General features: G+C 35.5%; 1 protein-coding gene across 2 annotated transcripts in view; it reads right to left on the bottom strand.

Moving 5' to 3' along the window:
- Window positions 1-22,708, bottom strand: part of LOC131045463 (uncharacterized) — a 285,469-nt gene that overhangs the window by 6,876 nt on the left and 255,885 nt on the right. For both annotated transcript variants that reach the window (XM_059218422.1, XM_059218423.1), the window contains 3 exons: window positions 9,680-10,082; window positions 7,842-9,464; window positions 7,520-7,727 (listed from right to left, as the gene is read on the bottom strand). In XM_059218422.1, the coding sequence (XP_059074405.1) occupies window positions 7,520-7,727; window positions 7,842-9,464; window positions 9,680-10,082 (2,234 nt within the window). The remainder of the gene's footprint in view (window positions 1-7,519; window positions 7,728-7,841; window positions 9,465-9,679; window positions 10,083-22,708) is intronic.

The following is a 22,708-nucleotide window of genomic DNA, read 5'->3' as shown; positions in this document are numbered from 1 at the left end:
ATGATTTTTGGTGAGATAATGTATTCTCACGTATGATGTCACGTGTGTTGCACTTTATATTATAATGAGAATTATCTAAAGTGCAATTAAATAATAATATTATTTTAAGGGGAATCTTCTACAAAGTTCAATTAAATATTATTTTATTTCTTCTAGAAGGAGGCCGACCTCTTGAAGGAAAAGAATAAATAGAGGGGGCAGCCTCGTTGTTGGGCATCCAGTTGTTGAATATTTCTTTGTTTGATAGCTTGTGGAGCCAAGGGTTTCTGCAGTTAATCTTCAACCATTGAGAAAGGAAACTCTCAATTGGTAATGCGATTTTGAGGTTGTGAAAGATCTTCTGAATTATCGCTGGTTCTGAGCTCTACCTTAGGAGTTCAACTTGGAGCTTATTGTGTTTTTGCAGCTGAGAGGAAGACATTTCAGTCTTTCTAATTGAGCTTCATTGGTGGCCATAGGCCAAATTTTCTGAGGTCATCTTGCATAGCAGATTGGAAATCGAATTGAGAGAATGCTTCAGATTCATGATCAATTGATATCTGCACTTTAATCAGGAGTTGGGCGATTTCTTGGAGGTATTTTTAGTGGCTGTTTGGAGGGGTTTGAAGGTGATTTTCAGTCCAAATCATGGTCTTCTGTGGAGGCCGATCAGACCTACCGAGACACATTTTTGCTCATCACTTGAGATTGAGGAGGCAGATTTTTGTGGGCACTTGTTCATTCAATTCGGCTGGCCTTGGTAATCATTTTCATCATTCATTGGAGGAAAGGAAGGGCTGCATTTATTTGTTATTACATCTGCAACTTAGGGTATTTGGCGGCCAGCCTCTAGTGAGGCGATTTCATACTATGAGCCTTCAAAAAATATGGTGACAACTCCTACATGGTCGCTAGAATCCATCCTTCCTTTGAGCATCATTAAATCAGGTTCTTGATCAGTATTTGTAAGCAGAAATTGGAAGTCAGACATTAGAGTTCTTCAATAACATCTTGTACCTGCATCGATAATAGTTATAGTTTATTTATGAAGTCTGAAATAAGATCTGAAATTAGTTTCAGCAGTAGTATAGTTCAGACTCATTATTTCTGAAGTTTGCATGTCAAATGTTTGTGGAAATGTCTCTTGGCTGTACGTACACATTTATCTTTTGAAATTCATATATATGCCTTGGAAAGATCAAAAGAATCATTATGCATTGAGTTTGTAATGTTAGATATCATTGAAATCTTTTGCAAATACATTCCATGTGTATCAGTGTCAAAAACACGCAAGGTTATGCAAAGGCTGTCCAGTGTCAAAAACACGCAAGTTATCAGTCTGAAACTTTAGAACAGCAGATTGAAGGTTGGAAGACAATTGTTCATCATTATTCCTTGCACATTTCAGTCATATAACAGCAGGGGATATTACAAGGCACCCAATCATTGGTTTTTACCTTGAAAATTATACCTACTTTCCATCATTTTCGTTATTTATTCTTGGACTTATATAACATAATTCTTGTTCATCCTATATGATCTTTTTCGTACAAATTGTGGTCCTAGTACCAAGGCAATTTTGTTCACACAAACTTTTGGTGGTAATACTTTCAAGCCTTTATATGTACATGCAAAAGTATCTTTATACTATAGAAAAACTTTCAATGCTAGAAACCTTAAATATAGGATCCCAATTATCTTCTACTATAATTACGTTGGAACTACCTTCTCCCAAGTTTAGTTTTTTTGTTGATGGTTCCTCATACTTTATTGCCTTGTCTCATTCAAAGTCATGTGCCAGTGTGTCATCCAATTTTGCAACTCCTTGTACTCTGGAGGGAAAGTACAACTTGTTGTCGCCCAACAGTTTTCTTCCTCTTCTCCAATTTCTCCAATTTGTATCATATTACAATCTTGTTGGAACACTCCATAATCATCCATCTACCAATGAAAAAGCATGCTTAAAGAGCTAGTTTCGTCTTCTAATCGATGTTGACGATCAAGTAAACCATCATTCGGATCCATGGGACCTTTTTCTTTTGCCCATGTTTCCCCTACATCCAAGTGTAAATCGAAGGAAGTAACCTCTTCTCTCACTTCCTAATTTCTTAGGTCTATATTGTAGCTCCTTCCATTGTTTTCTATTGACAGAGTATTCTTCTTCTAGTTACAATCAACCTTAGTTCCTATCAGCCATCCTCTACCCAATAGTGCATCATAAGCTTTTCTAAAGGAATGACCACAAAGTTCAAAATAAATTGAGTCCCAGCTGTTACATTCTATGCCAATATGACTCTCCGATGTTGGTTTGCTCCTAATAGTTGGAGTGTGAATGACCAAAGGGCTGGTTTCCCAACCATTTACATGAGTCTTCTAGAAATACATTTACTCCAGATCCTCTATCAACACTTGTGTTTGTCAAATTTTTCCCCAAAATTTGCATATGTACAATGGTCAATTTCTTTTCCATAGTCAACTTATTTTCCATATTTATTGTGGGTAGCATAGAATCGATGACATGCTTGTGTGCATTAGCAGTTCTATTATTATATCTACATTTTTGTCTTCACCACTTCCTTCTTGACTTTGATTTTGGTCATTCTCCACTGTATTGGTGATTGCCACTCTCAATTGTGGCATACTCTTCAAAAGATCTACCATCCTTACTGGTATAGTGGTTTATAGGAATCTTCTTGCAATGTTTTTATCGTATTCAGACCATGGAGAGTACATGCTTTTCATAGGAATTCCTTTGTTCCTTTGCAATGGCATGTTCTACCTTCACTTTGCTTCTTGAAGCCTTTCTTTCTCCGTGCGAGGGTATAGATATGTAACCTTTTTGGTTTGTGTCAAGTGACAACAAAATTTGCCTTATCTTGTTCTTCCACACAAATCATATTAATGTTGCCTTTTTGTTTTGGGCAATTTGTGTCTTCATGGTTGCCTAGTTCGCACTATTTGCACAACATCATAGCCTTGTTCTAGTTACTTTCACATTCTTTGGTGAAGTGCCCCTATTCATTGCGTTGATGACATTGTATCCTAGGTCATCCTTTTGCATCACACTGGGTTCAGCTTCTCGCCCCACTATTACTATTCAATCCATTATTATTCCCTCTCCTATCCAATACCCACCAAGTGATGCATTTTTTTATAATTATTTTGTTGTTTTGGCAATGTATTTGGTGGGGTAGACTATTCACCTTGTGTACACAACACTTGTGTGCTTCTAAATTTTAATTGTATGAGCATTCCTTGATAGAATGTCCTAGAACTTGGCAAATATTATAGGATAACTTTTTAGGAAAATTTGTTTTAATATGACCCTTATTTTTTTAATCAATAAATTGTGGGATTAGGGTGCACTCCCATTATATGAACAAATAAAATAATGAAGATTGATTCAAGCCCATGAATGGGGAGAACAAAAAATAATGAACTGATTAAAGAGTCCTAAAGAGAGCTCAAAAATTCAAAGGACAGCTTAAGTCAAAGAAAAACAATAGGTAGACAAAAATTGGTACAATCGCACGAACAATAGAGTGTACCAACCAATAGACCAACCAATAGAAACCATTCACTCCACCTTTTTGTATCCCCTTCCTCATGGTCCTAGTGAGGAAGGCATCCATGGTCCATTGAGTACCTTCATCAACAACATCTCTACCTTCAATGCAGAGCTTCTTTACTTTAGATTTGTGTCCCTCCTTCCTTTTGGTTGGGAAGTTTGGCTTGAAGATGGCACTATCAGTTTGGGAAACGGTGCATTATTTGACAAGAACAACCACATCATCTAAATCCAAATCATCCATCAAAGGAAAGGAGCCCTCAAAGACATACCCATTTCTAGCCACCACAATTGGTTAATCATGACTAGTAGGCACCGTTGGGGACTAGATAGGCGGTGGCTCGCAAGGGACACCAATGGGCATAGAAGAAGGTTGCTCCAAAGGAGTTGAGTCTACAATCAAGGACTCTGGAATAAGCTCAGGATCATCACAAGCAGCCATAAACTTCCCATGATTACGCCAAATCAAATTTGCATATGAATTTCAAAACTTCTTATCCCATTTTTTGAAGTTGAAACTCCTTTAAGTGATCGCTTTGGTAGAAGCAACCAACAATCTTGGGACCAAATTTGTTGTAGTGAAAACACCTAAAAGAGAGATCTTCGTAATTTAGATATTGGGTCCAAGTGTCGCGAGAAGAATGGATCAAAATAGAATGGTGCACAGGCTTAGAGATATGAATCATGGCACAAACCCTTGTGTACCTGCTATAGGGAGCAACTAAAATCCAGCTTAACAAACAAGCCAATTTGCTCGATCATGCTTTTAATGAGCTTTGACACATGCATAACCAACAAGAGGTTATATAGTCCGATCCAAATGGGAACAAAAGTGATCTTAGCAGCTATAGGGTCAAAGAAACAAGTCCTAGCTGAAATGCATAGGGCCAACTAGCCATATAAAACCAAGGGCCATTCTGCAACACAAAATTACAATATTCCACAAAAGTGAAACGAAGTAAAAAGAAACCAAAATCAAGAATGTCCAAATCAGGAGTGGAAAGGTTGCTCCAAGTAAACTTCATCCATATAACAAATTGATCAACTAGTAGATGCTTGCTCAAATAGCGAACAAGAAGAGATTTATTCCCAATCTCACCCAAAACCTCCTTAATGCTTGAATCCATTGGATCGTCCACCAAAGAAATTTTAGAATCCCCCTAAGAGAACACATGCGCATTGTGTCAAGCTGCACCAAGATCAAAGGAGTCTAGTTGGAGCGAAGTTGGTGTTGGTTTAGGGTTTTCCTTGATGACTTGTATTTTGCAAAAATCAAAATAGATGTGGTAGGGGTTTTTCATATTTCTACACTACTCGATGAGGAGAGGAGCCAAAGGCTGGATCAACAACCAAAGCAAAGCAAGTGGAAGGGATGCACAAAAATCCTCCTAGGCGAGCCTTGGTGGGTCATAAGTCTAGCCACCCTTAGCACCTTTAGTTGATCTCTTCTTCATGCAATTCTAGAAGGTCGTGGAGCCACATGCATGACCTTGCAACCCAATCTTTTGCTGCATATCGACGCCCGAGTACTGCCGCCTTCCATTTGCACCAACACCTGTGACTAAGTTTGCCTCACCACCTGCAGCTAGGTTCGTGCCCTCACATCGCACATTCAATTGATTTATGATCTATAATATGACCCTCATTTTTTGTATATCATGCACCATAGCTCTTTTCTTTCCTTAGTGGCTTCTTTCTCGACCTTCAGTTCTTTCATCATTTTCATCATGTCCTTCCTCAATGCTTGGATGGTCTATATTCACTATTAATACTATCTATTGAACTCTTGTCTTCTTATGTTTTCTTTTTCCCTCAAGAGGAGGCTTTACCTCACACTCTATGTCTATTGTTCGATTATAAGCAGACAATGGTGACAATAATTTCATTTTTTTCCTTTGTGAACCAAGTAGCACTTCAATGAACCACCACTTTTTAGACTTCTTGGTTTGTTGGTTTTCCAATTTGACTAGTTCTCTGATTATATGATAGTAAACTTTTACGTTGTCATGCTTTCCTTGCTTCGTATTGTAGATTTCTGCTACAATCTCATTGTCATCTTGAAGTTTGAATTCATCTTCGAATACTTTCCTTAACAATTTCCATGTAGCTTTCGATGTTGCTTCAATCTATATGTACCAGTCTATCACCATGTCCTTAAGGTTGTTGGAACTGATCTTAGGTAGCAGAATCTTGAAGAGCACACGGTTATACTAATAGGAAGGGGGAAGAAGGGGGGCATGGAATATAACAACAAATTTTACAAAATTTAAACTTTATCAATCAAAATAGCAGTATTCACTAGCTTTGAACAATCATACACATAAGAACACAATAACATGATGTTTAATGTGGAAATCCTAATGGGAGAAAACCATGGCAAATCAATGCTTTTTATATAATACTTCTTTTACAATGTTTGTAGGCACCAACCTACTAGAGCCACCAACCCCTAACTTAGTTTGTGAGCACCAACTCCCACTTCTAAATTTGTAGGCAACAACCCACTGAAAACACCAACAACCACAACTGAGCACTAACTCAGCAAGAGACACCAATCTCTTATTTGATAGGCACCAACCTACTAATTCTTCAATGGATGATATTCTTCTCCCTTCATCACAAATCTGATTACAACTTCTGATCTTGAATGATATATATCTTTTCTTTACAAATCTGATCCAAGCTTCTGTACTATTCTTTCTTCACAAATCTGATCACAACTCAAGCAATAAAATTCTTTCACAAGACGATCATAAACATCTCACTGTCTTCCTTCAAAATCTGCTCTTACACATCATATATGTTCTTTGTATATATCTGCATTTATCCTTTATACATGGGCTGCATATATTCTTTGATATGAATCTGAATCACACTTCATATTTCTGCCCCTTCTCTTCCTTTATCTCTGCGTTAAATTAAAAAATAAATCATTACTTACTTTCCTGTACAGATCTGGACGTGTAGATCTGATATATCTTTTATTTCTTCACACACAGTCTCACCAACTCCAAAAGCCTTATATCTTTTTACACCTCATTATCTTCCTTGGAGACATCTCCTTTCATATCAAATAGTCACAGCTTTGAGAAAAGTCACATCTCTTCAAAATGAATATTGTTTATGCACATCGATTCTTCATTAATAAATCTTCCTTATCAAAACTGATCACTAGTTTTCCTTTTTCCTAACTGCTGCCTTTAAAAAACTAAATTAATACAACCTTTTTTTTTATCACTGCCTATGGATCATACATTTTCATTAAATATGAATTGCTGTCTTTTGACTTCAGTTTTTGCCTTTGAAAATTAATCGCTTTCTTTTAGTTTACCTTTATACAAACCGCATCTCTTCTCAAATTTGCCTTTTATGTTCTCTTTGCTGTCTTTTAAATTATGACAAATTGATAGTCAAATTAGCCTTTTATGTTCTCTCCATGGATTACTTACTTTCTTTTGTTTTGTGTAATTACGAGGTTTTCAGTTTTGCCAAGTCCATGATGAGTCCTGAGTCCGAGTCCTAAAACCATGCTCACAGCAATGGACAACCATGGAGAAGCTGATAATAGAGAAAGAAAGAGATAAACAAATGACTGAGGTACAAAAGATTGTGATTCTGGATTTGGGGACAATGAAAATTGAGTATAGACAGGATCCTTTGCTCTGATACGACTTGTGAAGTCACCTCATTAGGTATGAAGATGTCAAATATATTCCATTATAAGAAAAGCCCATTTTTATGTTTAATTGAGGTTATCACCATCTCTCTAAATTGATGTAATCCATTTTACTATCCATATTGAATTCTTCTTGTTAATTATTTTTTATCTAGGTACATTATATTGAATCTAACAATGCATCAAGAAGTCAGAAGTGTTTATGGGAATAGTCTCCTTATAACTATTTTCCAGCAAAAGATCTTCCCAAAAATAAGAACAATTTAAAATACACAATTGTCGCAATAAAATCTCACCTGAAATTAAACTTTTGTACTCCTTTGAAAAGTCATCCAAACGAACCGATACTGGACTGATTCCACAGATCCGTGTAACACAAAGCTCCAAGTATAGTGATTGTTCCATAATTCTCAAAAGTAAAAGACACACACTTTGAATTTGAGGCTCAATGGGATCTTGTTTCCTGGAGCTGCATAATTCTGTGACAATATTAAATGCTTGATCCTGCAATGAACATAAAAACTAAAAACATTAGAGTACAATAAAACATAATCTGTTCCTTTCAGTTTTCTCTACAATAACCTAATAGATATGATCTAATAGAATTATAAAAATGACCTGAAGACCATGAAAAATCTCAGGCACTGGAAGCTCTGGGAAATGAACAAGATCAACATTTCCATCTTCCTCAACTCCTTTTATTGCTGCTTGTGCTTGCATGCACAAAAAATTTAAAATCAGAAGAGTTATTCTGTATACATGTAAGGCAATCATATCTGAATATTCTGTGCAGAAAAGAGGAATAGCATCCAATTCTGCTCCGCCTTTAGTGAAGGATAATGGTACAATGCTCTTTACAGGATCAGGTGCAGTTTGTTGTGATGATAGTGATTGCCTGTTTTTGGTCACATAACCTCTTGCTGCAACTGAAAACCATCCACTCTTGCAATTTACTACAGAAGGATTTACAAGCGCAGCTATCTCTTCCTTTTGTAGGTGAGAGCATTGTAAAAGCATACTTTTGTAAGGCATGTCTCCAGAACATAAATGGGCTTCTTTGCTAATAAAAGATAAGAGATGTATAATATTTTCCCTCATTTCTGAATCCACATATTGCATCATATCTGGCCGTGTCACTCTGTTCTTTGCAAGCTGACTCATAAGAGTAATGGCATGCTCGGTGTTTTGTAAGGCAATAACTGAGGTTTGAGGCATCCGATTTCTTGTTTGTTTTCTGCCAAGTGCATCAGTCAGATTATCTGGGGCTTTTATTGCACACAAGATGTAATCTTTTTCTGATATGAAGTAAGTCAACGCATTGCATAGAACTGCAACCCCTGCATCATTTTCTCCAACTGACATCACCATTGCCGTTATGACGACTAATCCCAGACCCCATAACCTATCAGAAAGTCCCCATTTGTTCCAAAGAGAGAATGGACCCTCTGTTTGTCCAGAACTCAATGAAATTTCATTCCTTACAAACTGGCTAAATGTTGACAAGCATGAAAAAAAGCCAGCTGACTGAAGCATCTCAGCACCTTCTCTCACACGAGCTAAAGATAAACATAAATTCAAAACAACTGGAGCAGATTCTTGCCACTTGTCATGTCGAATTCGACAAATTACTAACTTTGTTGGAAAATGCTTTTGCAAAACAGGTAGCCAGGCATGAGGTGCCAAAAATCCTTTCAAGAGTACATCAGTTATAGCTAAGGAGAGGTTACCAAACTTGTCATTTTCAACACAATTGCAAAGAACAGGTAGAAACTCCAAGCTCATAAGTGAAACATCAGCAAAAGCATCTCCCAAATTCTGCATGTCTGACTTTGACTGTCTGCTTGCATTGTGCTCTATGTTTTGAGAATTAATAAGTTCTAATGATATCAGGAGTACTGCAAGGAGACATCTAACAATAGTCTCAATCCCATCATGAACAAATGGTTTGGTATCCATCAATACTCTTAGGTTTGTGATAACAGTTCTAATCACTCTTGCATAAAGTGGCCAGGCTTGCATACCATTCTTCCTTGATGTGATACAACCATACATCCACCAAACAAAAATCAGCAAAAGCTGTGCCTGTATAATGATGAAATTTGGCATATGATTTGTTGGGTCCCCAACAGGTCCCAATAACTGCATAGATGTATGTAAATAGTCACACAGACCTTTAATGCACGACTCTATTGATGTTTCAGACAAGATTGCATCTGGCATTACTGTCCGTACATCTGTCCCCTGTTTAGCAAGACATAGGATAACTCAAGACTACTATTTACAGACTGCTACAGAGAGAGAGATTGGCAGAAAAGAAAATCTAGAATTACGTATACTAGTCAAATATTGAAGAAAATAAAAATAAAGGCACTATTCCTTTCCAGCTATTTAGTAAGAACACACAAGGAACAGTAAAATATCAGGCCTTTTAATATATCATATATTAAAGAACTTACAGTATTTTTGTCAAATATTGTTAATGTTAGTAAAGTCATCCATGCTTTTAATGCATTTTTCTGTGAATCTGCAAGGGAAAATGCTACGTTTGCATGCTTCAAAACCTGCAGCATCTTTTGTGCTGCAACAATGGAACCTTTCTCATCAGAATCAGACCACCACTCCATACCCAATTCTGCTTCAAGGGATTTGGTATCATAAATATAGTCATCACCATACAGTGGATGAAGATCTTGTGATCGGACATGCACGCTGCTTTGCAAAATTGAATCTAGATTCAGCTTTACGAGATAGTCTGAAACTTTCTGAAATGATCCAGGAGGGATTTGTCGACCTTCTAACTCTCCTTGAAGATGATAGTACAAATCATTTACAATTAAAGCATGAAGACCTCTCTCTGAACTGCCAAACCAAATGAATGTTTTAGTTCAGGGCAAGAATATAGACATCATCTATAGAAGCCATCAATATGATTGAGAGACAAAAGTACATAAAAATTACAATGAAGACACAATAACTACAAGAGAGAAAGCATCCTTCTTAAAGAATATAGAATTCTGAGCATGTTCAATAAAATTTCTTTTCTTTTTTTATTTCGTTACAAGTTATAGAACACAATTCCATAGTAAGAATCTTATGGATAAGATCAAATTCTTCTTATAGTTAAACTAGACTTGTTATGATTTTTTTCTATAGCAGGACTTATGGAAAAAATCAATAGTTAAAAAAAATGAACTGGCTCAAACGATGGCCAAATTGATAGTTGAACTAGGGACTGGCCAAACTGGAGGCAGTCATGACTGCTGAACCAGAATTAAATAATCTATCACGGACAGCATTTAATCCCCATGGTTTGAGGTGGTAAAAAAAGCCCAAAAAAATAGTGCAAAGGAAGCATATTAATAAAAATGTTACTTGCTCTTGATTAGTACTATCTCTTCAAAATAAATGTTAGGGACCAGTCAAGCTATTAGGTAGCAAGATAGACAACAGGAAAATTAAGTTCAGGTTTAGTTTCATAATATCATGACCTTTAAATAAGCTGAGAAACAATTTTAAAAAAGAAAATACACCGAAATCTATTTTTAGTATATAATACTGCGAAATTGTCTCATTCAAAAATCAAGAAGTATACTGTTCTTCTACTCGGGTCATGAGGTTTTTGAACGCTTTTTTCAGTAACCGTACTTTAATTGCGGTTGTAAAAGTTCTTTGCAGAGACTAACAGCCATTATATTTAATTGTCATTTTTCAAGCTCCACAGCAACTAGGATACCAAAAAAAATGCAAGAGTTTGACAGCAGTTGATCCAAGATATGCTTATAGATTAATCAAAACATTTATCAATGTCCAAGAATAACCCAATGAGTTACTGCAATAATTTAACCCAGATGGGAACTGTACAGCACAGCTGCAATTGAAGATTAAACAACTTAATATGATGCAAAGAATTCAGAGCAGAAAGTACTTATTTACAAGATGTAGTTTTTTAAAACCCATGATCAGATTATGTGGGATGCTTTGGTATGTTGTTCTCACCATATTTTGCTTTAAAGACAAGATCTTTTGTGAGGACTATTTCTGTCAACATGTTGTCTAAGTTTCAAGAGTTCAATTCAACAGCTAACTGTGTTCTTTTACCTACACTATGTGATGTCCTCATCTAATCCAAACAAGTAAACAGTATGTGAGAGAAAGATCCTTGAATTATCTTCACAAATGATGAAAACATTCATACAAGGAATGCCAAAACTATACTCGAGCGTAACCAAAGTATGATACGGATATTGAGTTCACATGATGTCAAGTTTGACGATCTTGTGGGTCACAAACCTTATCAACATGAAGATCATGATTTTACCATTGATTACATTAACTCAATGTGATCAACATAATCAGGCATGTCCATAAGATGGCAACCCACATATCAATCATAAAGATATACTGATCGTCATGCAGAAGCAGCATGATATATCAATCATTATAATCACTATAGTATCCATCAATCATTATCAATTTGTTTAGATCAGCAAAGAATAGTTATATCAAACGTGAAGGAGCATACTATCTTACTGCCACCCAAGGGAAGGTCAAGATAACTGAATTACAAATGAAGTACATAAAGTAATGCAGTGAATTATACTCAGTGATGCAAAGGCAGCGATTAATAATAAAGGCACAATTTGTACAAATAACAAATGTTCATGAAAAGGTGTGATTTAGATAATAAGCCAATTTGTGTAAAAAATGAAAGTATGGGAAATTGGAAGGGGCATGTCTATTCCAAGCAAGGGATGCAACTATTAGTTGTCATAAGATATTTAAAGAAGATCGATTGCATTCCTAGCAGCATCATCCAATCATTCTTATTTACTTCTTTTTATCCATATTTGGATTGCTCTCTTGAAGAAGTTGCCTTCTTGGCACAAAATCAGTGGCATACATTTAAGGCTATTAATCAGGAACAGCACCATACATTGCAGACTTCTAATGGCCAAATCAGAAACAGCAATTACCTTATATTGCTATAAGAAATATTGAAGACCTTTGCATACTTATAAAGTGTATAACAGAAACAGTGAGTTATATCATCACTATAAACGATAGAAAGTATACTTAAGCATATTTCATATTGCCATATCAAGAATGTTTATAAGCAATATTGAAAAGACTTACAGCATATCTCACGTCAATATATCAGAAACAGCAATAAGCATTTGGAAAGAGACTAACAGCACGATTCACATTGGTATATCAGAAATAGCAGAGTTAACTCCATAAGTGCAGATTGGAGTTTAGCAAGAGATCGTCATTGCATAATCCCCATAGTCTATATCAGAGATAGCAGCGATTATCCACCTTATTGCAGATCTGAATTCTTGACGGACATACAATGATTAATATTATCAAAATATATTCATTTACAATAGGTATATCATATAGTGATCAAGATCATCATATTATAAGTGGTATTGATTGTATATCCTAAGGATAAACAATAAGCAGATCATAATATATCATTTTTATACTAAGTGGTATCAATTATCATCAATATAAGTTTATAAAGGATTTTTAGAGTCTTTGATTGGAAAGAAGTCTCTTGCAATTGATTTTGTGAGTCGATAGTCCCTAGTTCCTAAGAATTTACATAAAGGGCATCACAAGTTGTATCAGAGCTAATGAACCTGCTAGACTGTGGGAAAACATTTCAGATGAGCAGAAAATGAGAACAATTCAAAGGATGGTACAAACTCAATGATAAAATGAATCCATCCATGGCACAACATAAAGACACTCAAGAAAGAGTGACTCAATTGTTGGACATGCTACCACAATAAAACAATAATTGCAACAAAGGAGGCAATAAAAAAATCCATCAATGATCAAATTCCAAATAAACGTATGCCTCGAGGTTAATGATATCAACATTTCCACCTAAAGCAGAATATCAAGAAGACAAAGAACCCACATTGATTGATCTACAAAATCAATTTCAATAAGATTAAAAAAAAAAAAGGTTTACAACATGATAAGTCTCTAGGAGATTACATAGGCTTAAGAATGAAGTACTTGCCTAAAGGACGTAGAAATCATCTTGACCCAAGGAGAAAAAGTGAAAAGCATAAACACTTAAATGAACAGAGGATGAATGATTGTGACCCATAAATGGCATCAAGAGTTTCACACATACACTCCTCACAACAAATGTCATTAGAAGCCTTGAAGATTGTCACACCTAAGGAAGAAATTGGAAAGTGTTTGACAACTGCAAATCATGAAACATTAGGAAAGGTTAATCCGATAAAAAACCATCAAGCACTACAAGAAAATCAGAATATAGTCACCAAACATTTCAAGGAGCCAAAGATACAAGGAGAGGAAATAGTTTTCAACACTTCTAAAGAAATAGAAGCAGTTGATTCTTCATGTGTTTCTTCTATCACAACTGAACTAAGTACATGGATTCATTAGGATTGTGAGATTAATCTTACATCATCCCAAACATCATGCATTGAAGATGCCATGGTAGGGATTGAATCTAAGGATCATGGTTCAGACCTTGCGGAGCTACTTAGTGATAAGGATGTTGACCGAAATCTCTCTCTCACCTTCAAAGAGTACTTAGTGTCCACTAACAAAGCAATGTTTAGTAATATTTCTAATTACCGTGATTCAGAATTTACATCATGTGACCAATCTTGGAGCATAGACCTGCTGGATTCCAAGAATATACGAGCCCAAAGAAAGTGACTCAATGACATGTGTCTCAAATCCTAATGGTAGGACTGCTTCATACTCCACCAAGGAATCACCAACATGATGGGGTTGTGTCTCAACAGCATTGATCTCCTCGAATTCTTTATATATAGCTAAAGGCCCATCCGAATTTGAATCACCCATGTCTATCTCTACATGTAGGCATAACACTAGTGGCTGATCCCCAAGGTGTGTGATCAACTACCCAATCCATGTCCATGTCTCGAACTAAATGGCTCTCCAAAAGTGGTAATACATAACCCTCATGGTACAAACAAATTTTCTGAGTCATATGTCTTCTCTTGTTCACACACATCTGCATGTTCTTCTTGCTTCCTCACCTCAAAAGGCTCATGCTCAACCTCTACACATTCTTCCCTTTGAAAAAATAACGTTCCAAGGTGAGCTTCCCTTTGTTGTCTTGCTTGATCTATGTGGTTGACTTATTCTTTGATTTTTTGAAGGTGCTGTCTTGTATGGGTAGACAATACCTTAGCTTCCTTAGCTCTTTTCTTACATCCATCACATAAACTTTGGGTCTTCAATACATCTTCCATGCTGTGATAGATTAAATCAGACCTCTTGTAGATTGAATCTACATCAAAAACATCATGTCTAACTCTTGAATGTTGAGAGCCATCATTGGAAGACTCAATAAAACTTATATCTTCATGCCTTAGGATTGCCATCTCATGATTGCAAGAAGATAAGTGACTGTTGTTGTAACTCAGAAAATTAGAAATTGTTTAATTCCTTAGAGTAGAGTCATCAACACCCTCAAGTACTTCTCCTTCCATGTGAAGTTGCCTATCAACAAGTGCTGATTTATGAGATATTTCCAACTGAAAGTCAAGTGTATCATCCATCATAAATGTTGCCACATGGCTGCAAGTGAAGTCTTCATTAATACCGAATGGTTTTTTTTCTAGCAGTACAATCATTCATGGAAGCATCAAGATAATTCATCTCTTCACATGGCTTATCAAACATGACCTCTAAGTCACCCACCAAGAGACTATTGCAATCCTTACTTTTATCAACAAATGATTCTATAATTTCATGAACACCATTATACCCATCTGTGATACGAAAACATGAAGGAGCAACTTTATTTTCAGATTTTTCAATCTGATAGACAGCAACGCATTCATCTTTGAGATAGAAGAACCTGCAGAATTAGCTTCAACCTCACAATTAGCTTCCTTTAAATTCTTGCTCCCCTTCTGAATTTTTTCTAGAACCCTTTTCATTTACCTTCGGTTCTCATGTTTTATTTTCAGACTCTCCCTTATACTTTGATTGTAACACTGTCTTACCATACCCCTTGATGTTTGGGTCATTCATAAGTTCGAAGAGTCCTTCTATCAGCTTAAAAATTGCCTTACTAGAAGTATCCATCTTTCCAATGTTTGTTATGCCCCTCACAAAACTCCACAGGATGACAGGTTCTTAAGCTCTAATACCACTGCAAAATCCTACCCTATTTGCACTTAGAAATTTTACGAATTCAAAATCTTCAATGTATGAGTAACACTTTGCATACTATACTGAATTTCTGAGATTTATGTCATAGGACAGCTTGTCTAAAAGTTTTGATCATAAACACACCATGAATTTATCCCAATATAAAGAGACATTTCAACAAACAATTTGCACGCCTTCTATTCGTAGAGATTTCTGATTTGCAAGTGATGCTCAAAATTTGCAGATTTTAGACATGCAACTCAAATAAAATTTCCAAGAAGATTCCTTTCAATAATCACAATACAAGACCAGATCTGATTTGCAAATAAAACCATTAGCTGCAATTTAAAGAACTCAGAAAATCAGAGAAGAAAGATTTTCATTCCTGACCTTATCTTCAGTCTCAAGTTTCAACGGATACAATGGAAAGAAACTTAGTTTTCATACTTGCAGTTTAGAAAATAAGGGATTATTTTAGAATAAATGTGGCTGCTAATTCCAACACAATAACAGAAAATTAAGTCTCTACCAAATTAAAGTCTGATGTAAAATGCTGCTACAACCAAAGCCCAATATGGCACTGTTCACGTCACTGTAGCAAGTACAGAATTACTAAAGCAGGGTACAGAATCACTGTAGAAGCTTCAAACAAAGTCTTAAATTCTTCAATAATCATAAACCCTGAAATTTGTCTCAAAGGGACTTAACAATTTCCCTTATTCTCTGCTCCAAACCCTACCAGCTGCAAACCTGCAAATAAAATACCATTTCCAGCTCGTTCTCAATGCCAAATACCTACAATAAGCTCAATGTGAGTTCTGGAATGAATCCATAGAATATGTTGAATGGGTTATTGTCCACACAACCTAGAAACTCCATGGGTTTCCGCCCTCAGATTTTCTGTAAATGAAAGCCAAAGCTCTCAAGCTTCTCAGAGAGGAATTAAATAAACCAAGTATATCTCACATGTGCTCCCAAGTGCCTTTTTATAATGTTTTCATCCCAATGCCCTAATTAGGGTTTGCACATTTTGAATTAAAAGTGACTTTTAATATTTTATAATATCCATGTCTCCAAAAGCACCATTTAAAGTGACTTTATAATTATTATATAAGCATCCACATAAAGTCCCTTTTATGTCATCATATCATAACTTGTCATTTAATATAATTAATATTATTAAAGTTAAACTTGATTTAACTTTAATAATTTGACTCAAATCATTAAACCCTTCATAATGTCCAATATCAACTCATGGGAATAATCCATCCACTATCCAGATATAGATATGATGACAACTGACCACCTCGGTGACTTACTATAAATAGTAATTATGGACCCAAACATCCAAGTGACCTACTAAAAATAGTAAGTGTATATAAACAAAGTCTGAAAGACCTCTAGAAGGCAAACCACAAATAAATTGATGCACTGAGATAGAGAGTACTGAAACAGACACCCAAAGGGTCAGTTGAATAACCTTGAATCACCCTCAAGGGAACATGTAAGGTAAACCTTTTCTTTGAATTTAAGTAGAAGCTCCCTTGTAAATAAAGACTAAACCAAAACCCTAAAGAACTTAGCTTACAGTTTTCATAACATGCGCAAAGTTTTCGTTTGGGGGTTTATAACATTGAATGAAAAAACAAGCTAACTTGCTGTATTTGTTTCTGCTTCTTGGATAAGAGCTCAAGAATTAATTAGTACATGAACACAAACAAGAGATTTCGTATTTTTAACAGATATATGAGGAAACTAACCTAACACAAGCATAAACTTGCAAGCTAGATTTCTAGAAATTGAGGTATGCAAATAAAAAACTAGATAGAAGATTTTATAACATGACAAAAAGGAAGATCCTATAACTTAAATACCTGAATATTGATATTAAAAAATCTAACACATGATAAATAACAAAAACAATTTAAAGCTTTAAATTATTATCAGCTATTGTTCCACAAAATCTTGGGGCGAGGAGATAGTAGGGCCAATGATAGGTCTAGGGGACAAGAGAACCAAGGACCTAGATTTAGGGATGCTGGCAAAATGGCAATCAATATACTTTAAAAAAATAGTTATAAGAAAATTTACAACGAATAACATATGAAACTTCAAAATACTTTGTACTTTGTACTTTGTAATCATAAGAGCAAAGGATTGATGCTTTGTACTTTGTCATTACAAAGTTGTTTTCATCAAAGAATATATCATAAGAATGGTGAAAGACTCCATGCATGTCTAACATTAGAGTAAGGGATTCGGGGGCTCCAAAAAATATTGGGTATCAAGAATTAAGGGCTGTCCACTGTAGAGGAATTAAAGTTTGGAAGTTAAGAAAACAATACTTCTATCATCTTGTTATGGCATCGAGTTAAATTTGGGTCACCCTTGCATGTTGTATGAAATTGCATCTTATATAAGTGAAATCGCTAGAATAGCAGGCTACAAAGAAAACTTATAGCAGTTGGATCATGAAGGAGGTTTTCCAATTGATTGTGGAGAAGATATAGGGGTTGGCTCATTTTGGCAATCCATCGATTGTTAAGAGGATAACTATACTTGAGACATTTGCAAAATTCAGGTTCAGTTACATTATGCTAGATATTGCTTGTGAGGGTAAGATATTTATCATCTTTTGGGCTGCCACTAATGATGTTCATACCAAGAAAATTATAACCTCCATACACTCCATCATGTCATTAACTTTAGATGAAGATGATATCTCTAAGATCTTGTTGGCTAACTTATTGGCTTTTTGGAGAAAAGAATTGGATGACTCGTGGAATGAAATCGATGTATGCATTATGATGGATTTAGTTAAAATATATCTTCATGATGGAGCTTATTCTATGATGCATCAACCTTGCATGGTGTTTGAACTTACATGTTTGAGTTTGCCAAGAATTAGGAAACACCATTACTATTGTGAGTTATAAGTAGGGTTGTGCATTTTCGTATCAATGAAGGATTCACTATGAAAATAAAAGTAGCACAATCTGAGCTTGGTGGAGTCACTTCACCATGGAGTAATTGTGCAAAGGTTCACTATATGATGTCCCCAAACAAGACCCCGTCCAGTATTGTTAATATTAAGAAAGCTCCTTGTATTATATTTATAAATGATATACAACATGGATAAACTATTACAAGACTGCATATGGAGTTTATCGCAAGAATTATGTGTTAACATCATAAATGCTGCCAACCTTCGCTGTTGTCAAATACAATAGTCACACAAGGGTATAACAAATCGAGAAGACTAAAATTAATGTCAGCAAGACTATCGATTTAAGGAAAGAACAAATTACAATAGTCTTAAAGTGATGACTCAGAACAAAGGAAGCAATCAAGCCACCAAGAGGTACGAAAGAAGAATACCGAAGACCAGCTCAAGCGGTCATTAGAATCATCTTCGATTATACACACTGAAGAAAATGACCAAACTGATACCTTTATTGGCTGCGGGAAGATTAGCACCGCTAAGGAATGTCTACCTAATAATAATATTATGTATGTATTCTGAAAGATGGGCAGTAACTAAATTACGTGAGACTAACATTGATATGGAAATATTAAAGTTAGCCACTGGGAAGACAACGACTACACACTATAACAAGCAATCATTTAAATCGGCAATATTCGTTAGTATTGGAGAATCCGACTTGGGTAATAACCAACGATGATCAAACAAGGAAGATAACTCATAGTTAAGCATTTATATTCATTAGTTAAGGAGATGATGAATGGACGTGTCTATTAACCTATGAAGGGGTATATCCTTTCAACACGCCAAAGTATATGGGATGTATATCTTCCGGCAACAAGGGGGGACACTTATCGATAATTGGTTCACTCCAGGAAGTTCATTTTGCGGCACTTGAAGTAGCAGAATAGACGGGGAAATGCAGCGATCTTATGAGGAAGGATAACATAAGTGACAACTATTTTATCCGATAAAGGAAAAAGAGATATTATGCAGCGAAGAGAAGCAATGGGTCAACTCATGTATAAACAGTGACTTAAGAGACTTAGTCTTGGTGTATGAACAGCCAGCGATCATCTAACCATATCAATCATATATGAAGACCAAACTAAGACACAAGTGTTTATGCCTTGCTTGGAATCGGTCAAGATATTTGATCAATGCATAAGAAGGATCGATAAGGGCAAAGAAATTAATGGAATTATAACGATTAGTCTAGTATGGTGTAATCTGTACGTATGCACCATAATTAGACAGAACAAATAAGGAAATTAGTGATCGATATATTCATTATCAGCTAGTTCAGTTGAGGGAAGCGGTCAAACTAATACCCATTAGTGGCCACGAGATGATTGCAGTAATCATCGATGAGGAATATGTCTTTTTGATCGAACATTGTTGCTTTTACATATATCCATACTTGGATCTGCTCCAGTAGTGCGTCTACTTTTGGCATGTTCAGGGTTGCCCAGATTAGAGATAACAATCAGGATTCAACACCATTATTTGCATATTTTCAAGAATGATCAAGACATAGCAACGAATTATTATCATATGTGACCAGCGGAAGACTAACAGCATTAGAAAGACATCTTATAAAAAGAAGATAGCAATTGCAATTATAATAAGGGCCCATGCACATATATTTAGTGCAGCAATTAATAGAAGTGTTGTAATTAATAACAGTAATAATTAATACAGAGTAATTATATAATGAAAGGCAGTGAACCATTCATTAAGAACAATCATGCATTAATAAAGGGGATCAGAACTGCAGATCCAATGAATAGGAGTGTACAAAGATTTTTCGCAGTTTCATGAAGGATTGTATGAACAAATTAGGTGAAGAGACGGTAAAGAATTCTATGACAAACCTATAAGGAGACTGTAAGAAATTCTATAGCAGATTGTAAGGAGATAGTAATCAGTTGTATGGGAGATTTATGATCAGCATAAATCCATTGCCAAATCAAGAAATCTATCAAGATAAGTCCATCTTCCAAACTATTCTTAGCATTATGAGTTAAATATTATAGTAAAATGTTTTCAGAATTAATGAAATTACATTTAATACTATATTACAATTCTCACTTTAAGTTAGAATTGTTGTTTTAGGTCTAAATCAAGGAAATTCCCGAATGGGGACATTACACACTAGCTAGGTATACTGGAGGTTTATGACGACAAAAGAACTATTCTATGGAGGATCAAGGGAAAAAAACCAGATTTGATGCAGCTTTCATTATCTCAATCAGCCATCACATGATTTTAGTTGATTGCATACAGGTGAATTGGTAAGTATTTCCAATCAAATTATAGATTATTTATTGGTTGGAGTTCATTGGCAAAGAATTTTCAGTCTTTGAAGAAGTATTTTCAATCATTTCAATGCTCACATCTCCTATGTATATTAGAATTATTAATTATTGCAGCTACTGTCCTAGTTTCACATTGTTGATTTTGGTAAAATCAGCCAATGAGTTGATTTATTTTGAGCATTTACATGTAACGTGGTGATTGATGAGTTTTATGAGGATTTCATGAGTAGGAGGCATTGCCTTTTACATATGCTAGATTTCATAACTAAGCATGAGATGGTGTTTGTGGAACCAAGCTACATATGAGATATGACATCCCATGATAGTCCTACCATTCTTTGCATAATGAAGATATCAGTACTTGTCCTCTCAGTGGTGGGACATAAGGTATGTAGGGAATCCGATATCATGATAAGTTTGCATTATACGTATCTTATGGAACAGATGATTATAGAAAGATAGATTACCTATTGGAAAGATACTTCATTATGATAATGTTTGCTTTGTTTTGGTTACTCTTTTGAGGGGGATATTGAATGAGAAAATCATGATTTGCAATTCCCAATCTGGTGTTCTCCATTCATCATTAGTGGATGAACAAATATTTCTTTCAGAAGCTTGACAGAGTTTCAGCAGTATGCAGCATATTGTGGGAGAGTTCTCAATCATGGCTCAATTGTTTCTTTCTTCAACATTGGTAATTAATGGTTGTAATCATTTCATGTTGCTAACCTTTGTATTTTCAGATGTTGCATTGGTGATTGTAGCTGAGTGCATGAACTTGTGTCCATGAGATTGCTAGTATAGCACCTGGAGGTTGAGAATTAATGAGGTGTTATAAATTTATGACAGCAGAAGTGTTCCCAAGATAACTGTGAATCTAATTTTCGGATTTAACACTGCTGTCATCATTTGTATCAGCCACTTGAAAGGGGGATATGTGATCCTTGAGGATAATTTGAGGAATCATGATCTTCCTTCCAGCCATCGTGTATATTGTGATAGAAAATTTGAAATCCAAGAATATATATAATTGGTGGAATTGCTTAATAGTGTTAAACATTGGCAGTGGATGATTGTATTAGAGTGAAGCAGTGGAATCATGGAGGATGTATATTCCTCAAATTGATTTGGGATCTTGGAATCACATTGGGTTTAATCTAGGATTGATTAGTGTATGAGTCGGCATTGTTTGAGGACAGGCAATCTTTGGGGAGGGAGGATTGTAATGTCCATCTTTTTGGCATTTAGCCAATTCATGCACATTCAGCCAGTTTCCAAGTCTTTTGAAGGCTAACTAGTTAGTTAGAGCGAACTCCAACATTCTTGGAAAAGCATTTGATCAATCTTGCAAAACGATTGTTTAGGGGTTTAAGTTCAGTCGGTTAGATGAATCCCTTTGCTTTCGGAATCAATTTCCGACCTTTTGGGCGCTCTCTAAACTTAATTTAAGGAGTAAGTTATTTTAGAAAGTCACCCGACTACCTCCAATCATCGTCCCTAGTCGTCAATATCACTGTGGTATGATCAGAATTGCAAAATCATATTATTTGGGTACTTTTCACAACTTGAATATCTTATAAAGTTATTAATATAAGATTTCACTTAAGTTGTCTAATATTGAAAATATTAGGAGGGATAACTAAGTGTAATAACTCATTTTAAAGGTGTTGAAAAGTTATTTCTAGTAGATGCCTTAGAAAAAGGACTTTATTCATCAGAAAACATTAAGGCAGGCATATTGCAGATTTGTGTCGGTCATTTCATGTAATGAGCCACCTATGAGAGTGACATGAAAATCTCCTAAACTAGGCACTGCACTGTTTGTGGACTTTCCTTATTGATAGGAAGCCCCTTGCTGTTTGGAGGATACTTGATAGAGTTTTCAGTTAAATTTTTTTTATGTTATCATGATTCAGGAGACCATACATAAATTAAACATTTAACTATATCGTATCCTTTAAGTTATTTTTCACATATATTGTCGAGATCTTTGAGATGGGATT

This window comes from Cryptomeria japonica, chromosome 3 (genome assembly GCF_030272615.1).
Source record: "Cryptomeria japonica chromosome 3, Sugi_1.0, whole genome shotgun sequence".
NCBI lineage: Eukaryota > Viridiplantae > Streptophyta > Pinopsida > Cupressales > Cupressaceae > Cryptomeria > Cryptomeria japonica.
Note: the sequence above shows the minus strand (reverse complement) of the source record. Positions and strands in the feature narration are given on the sequence as shown.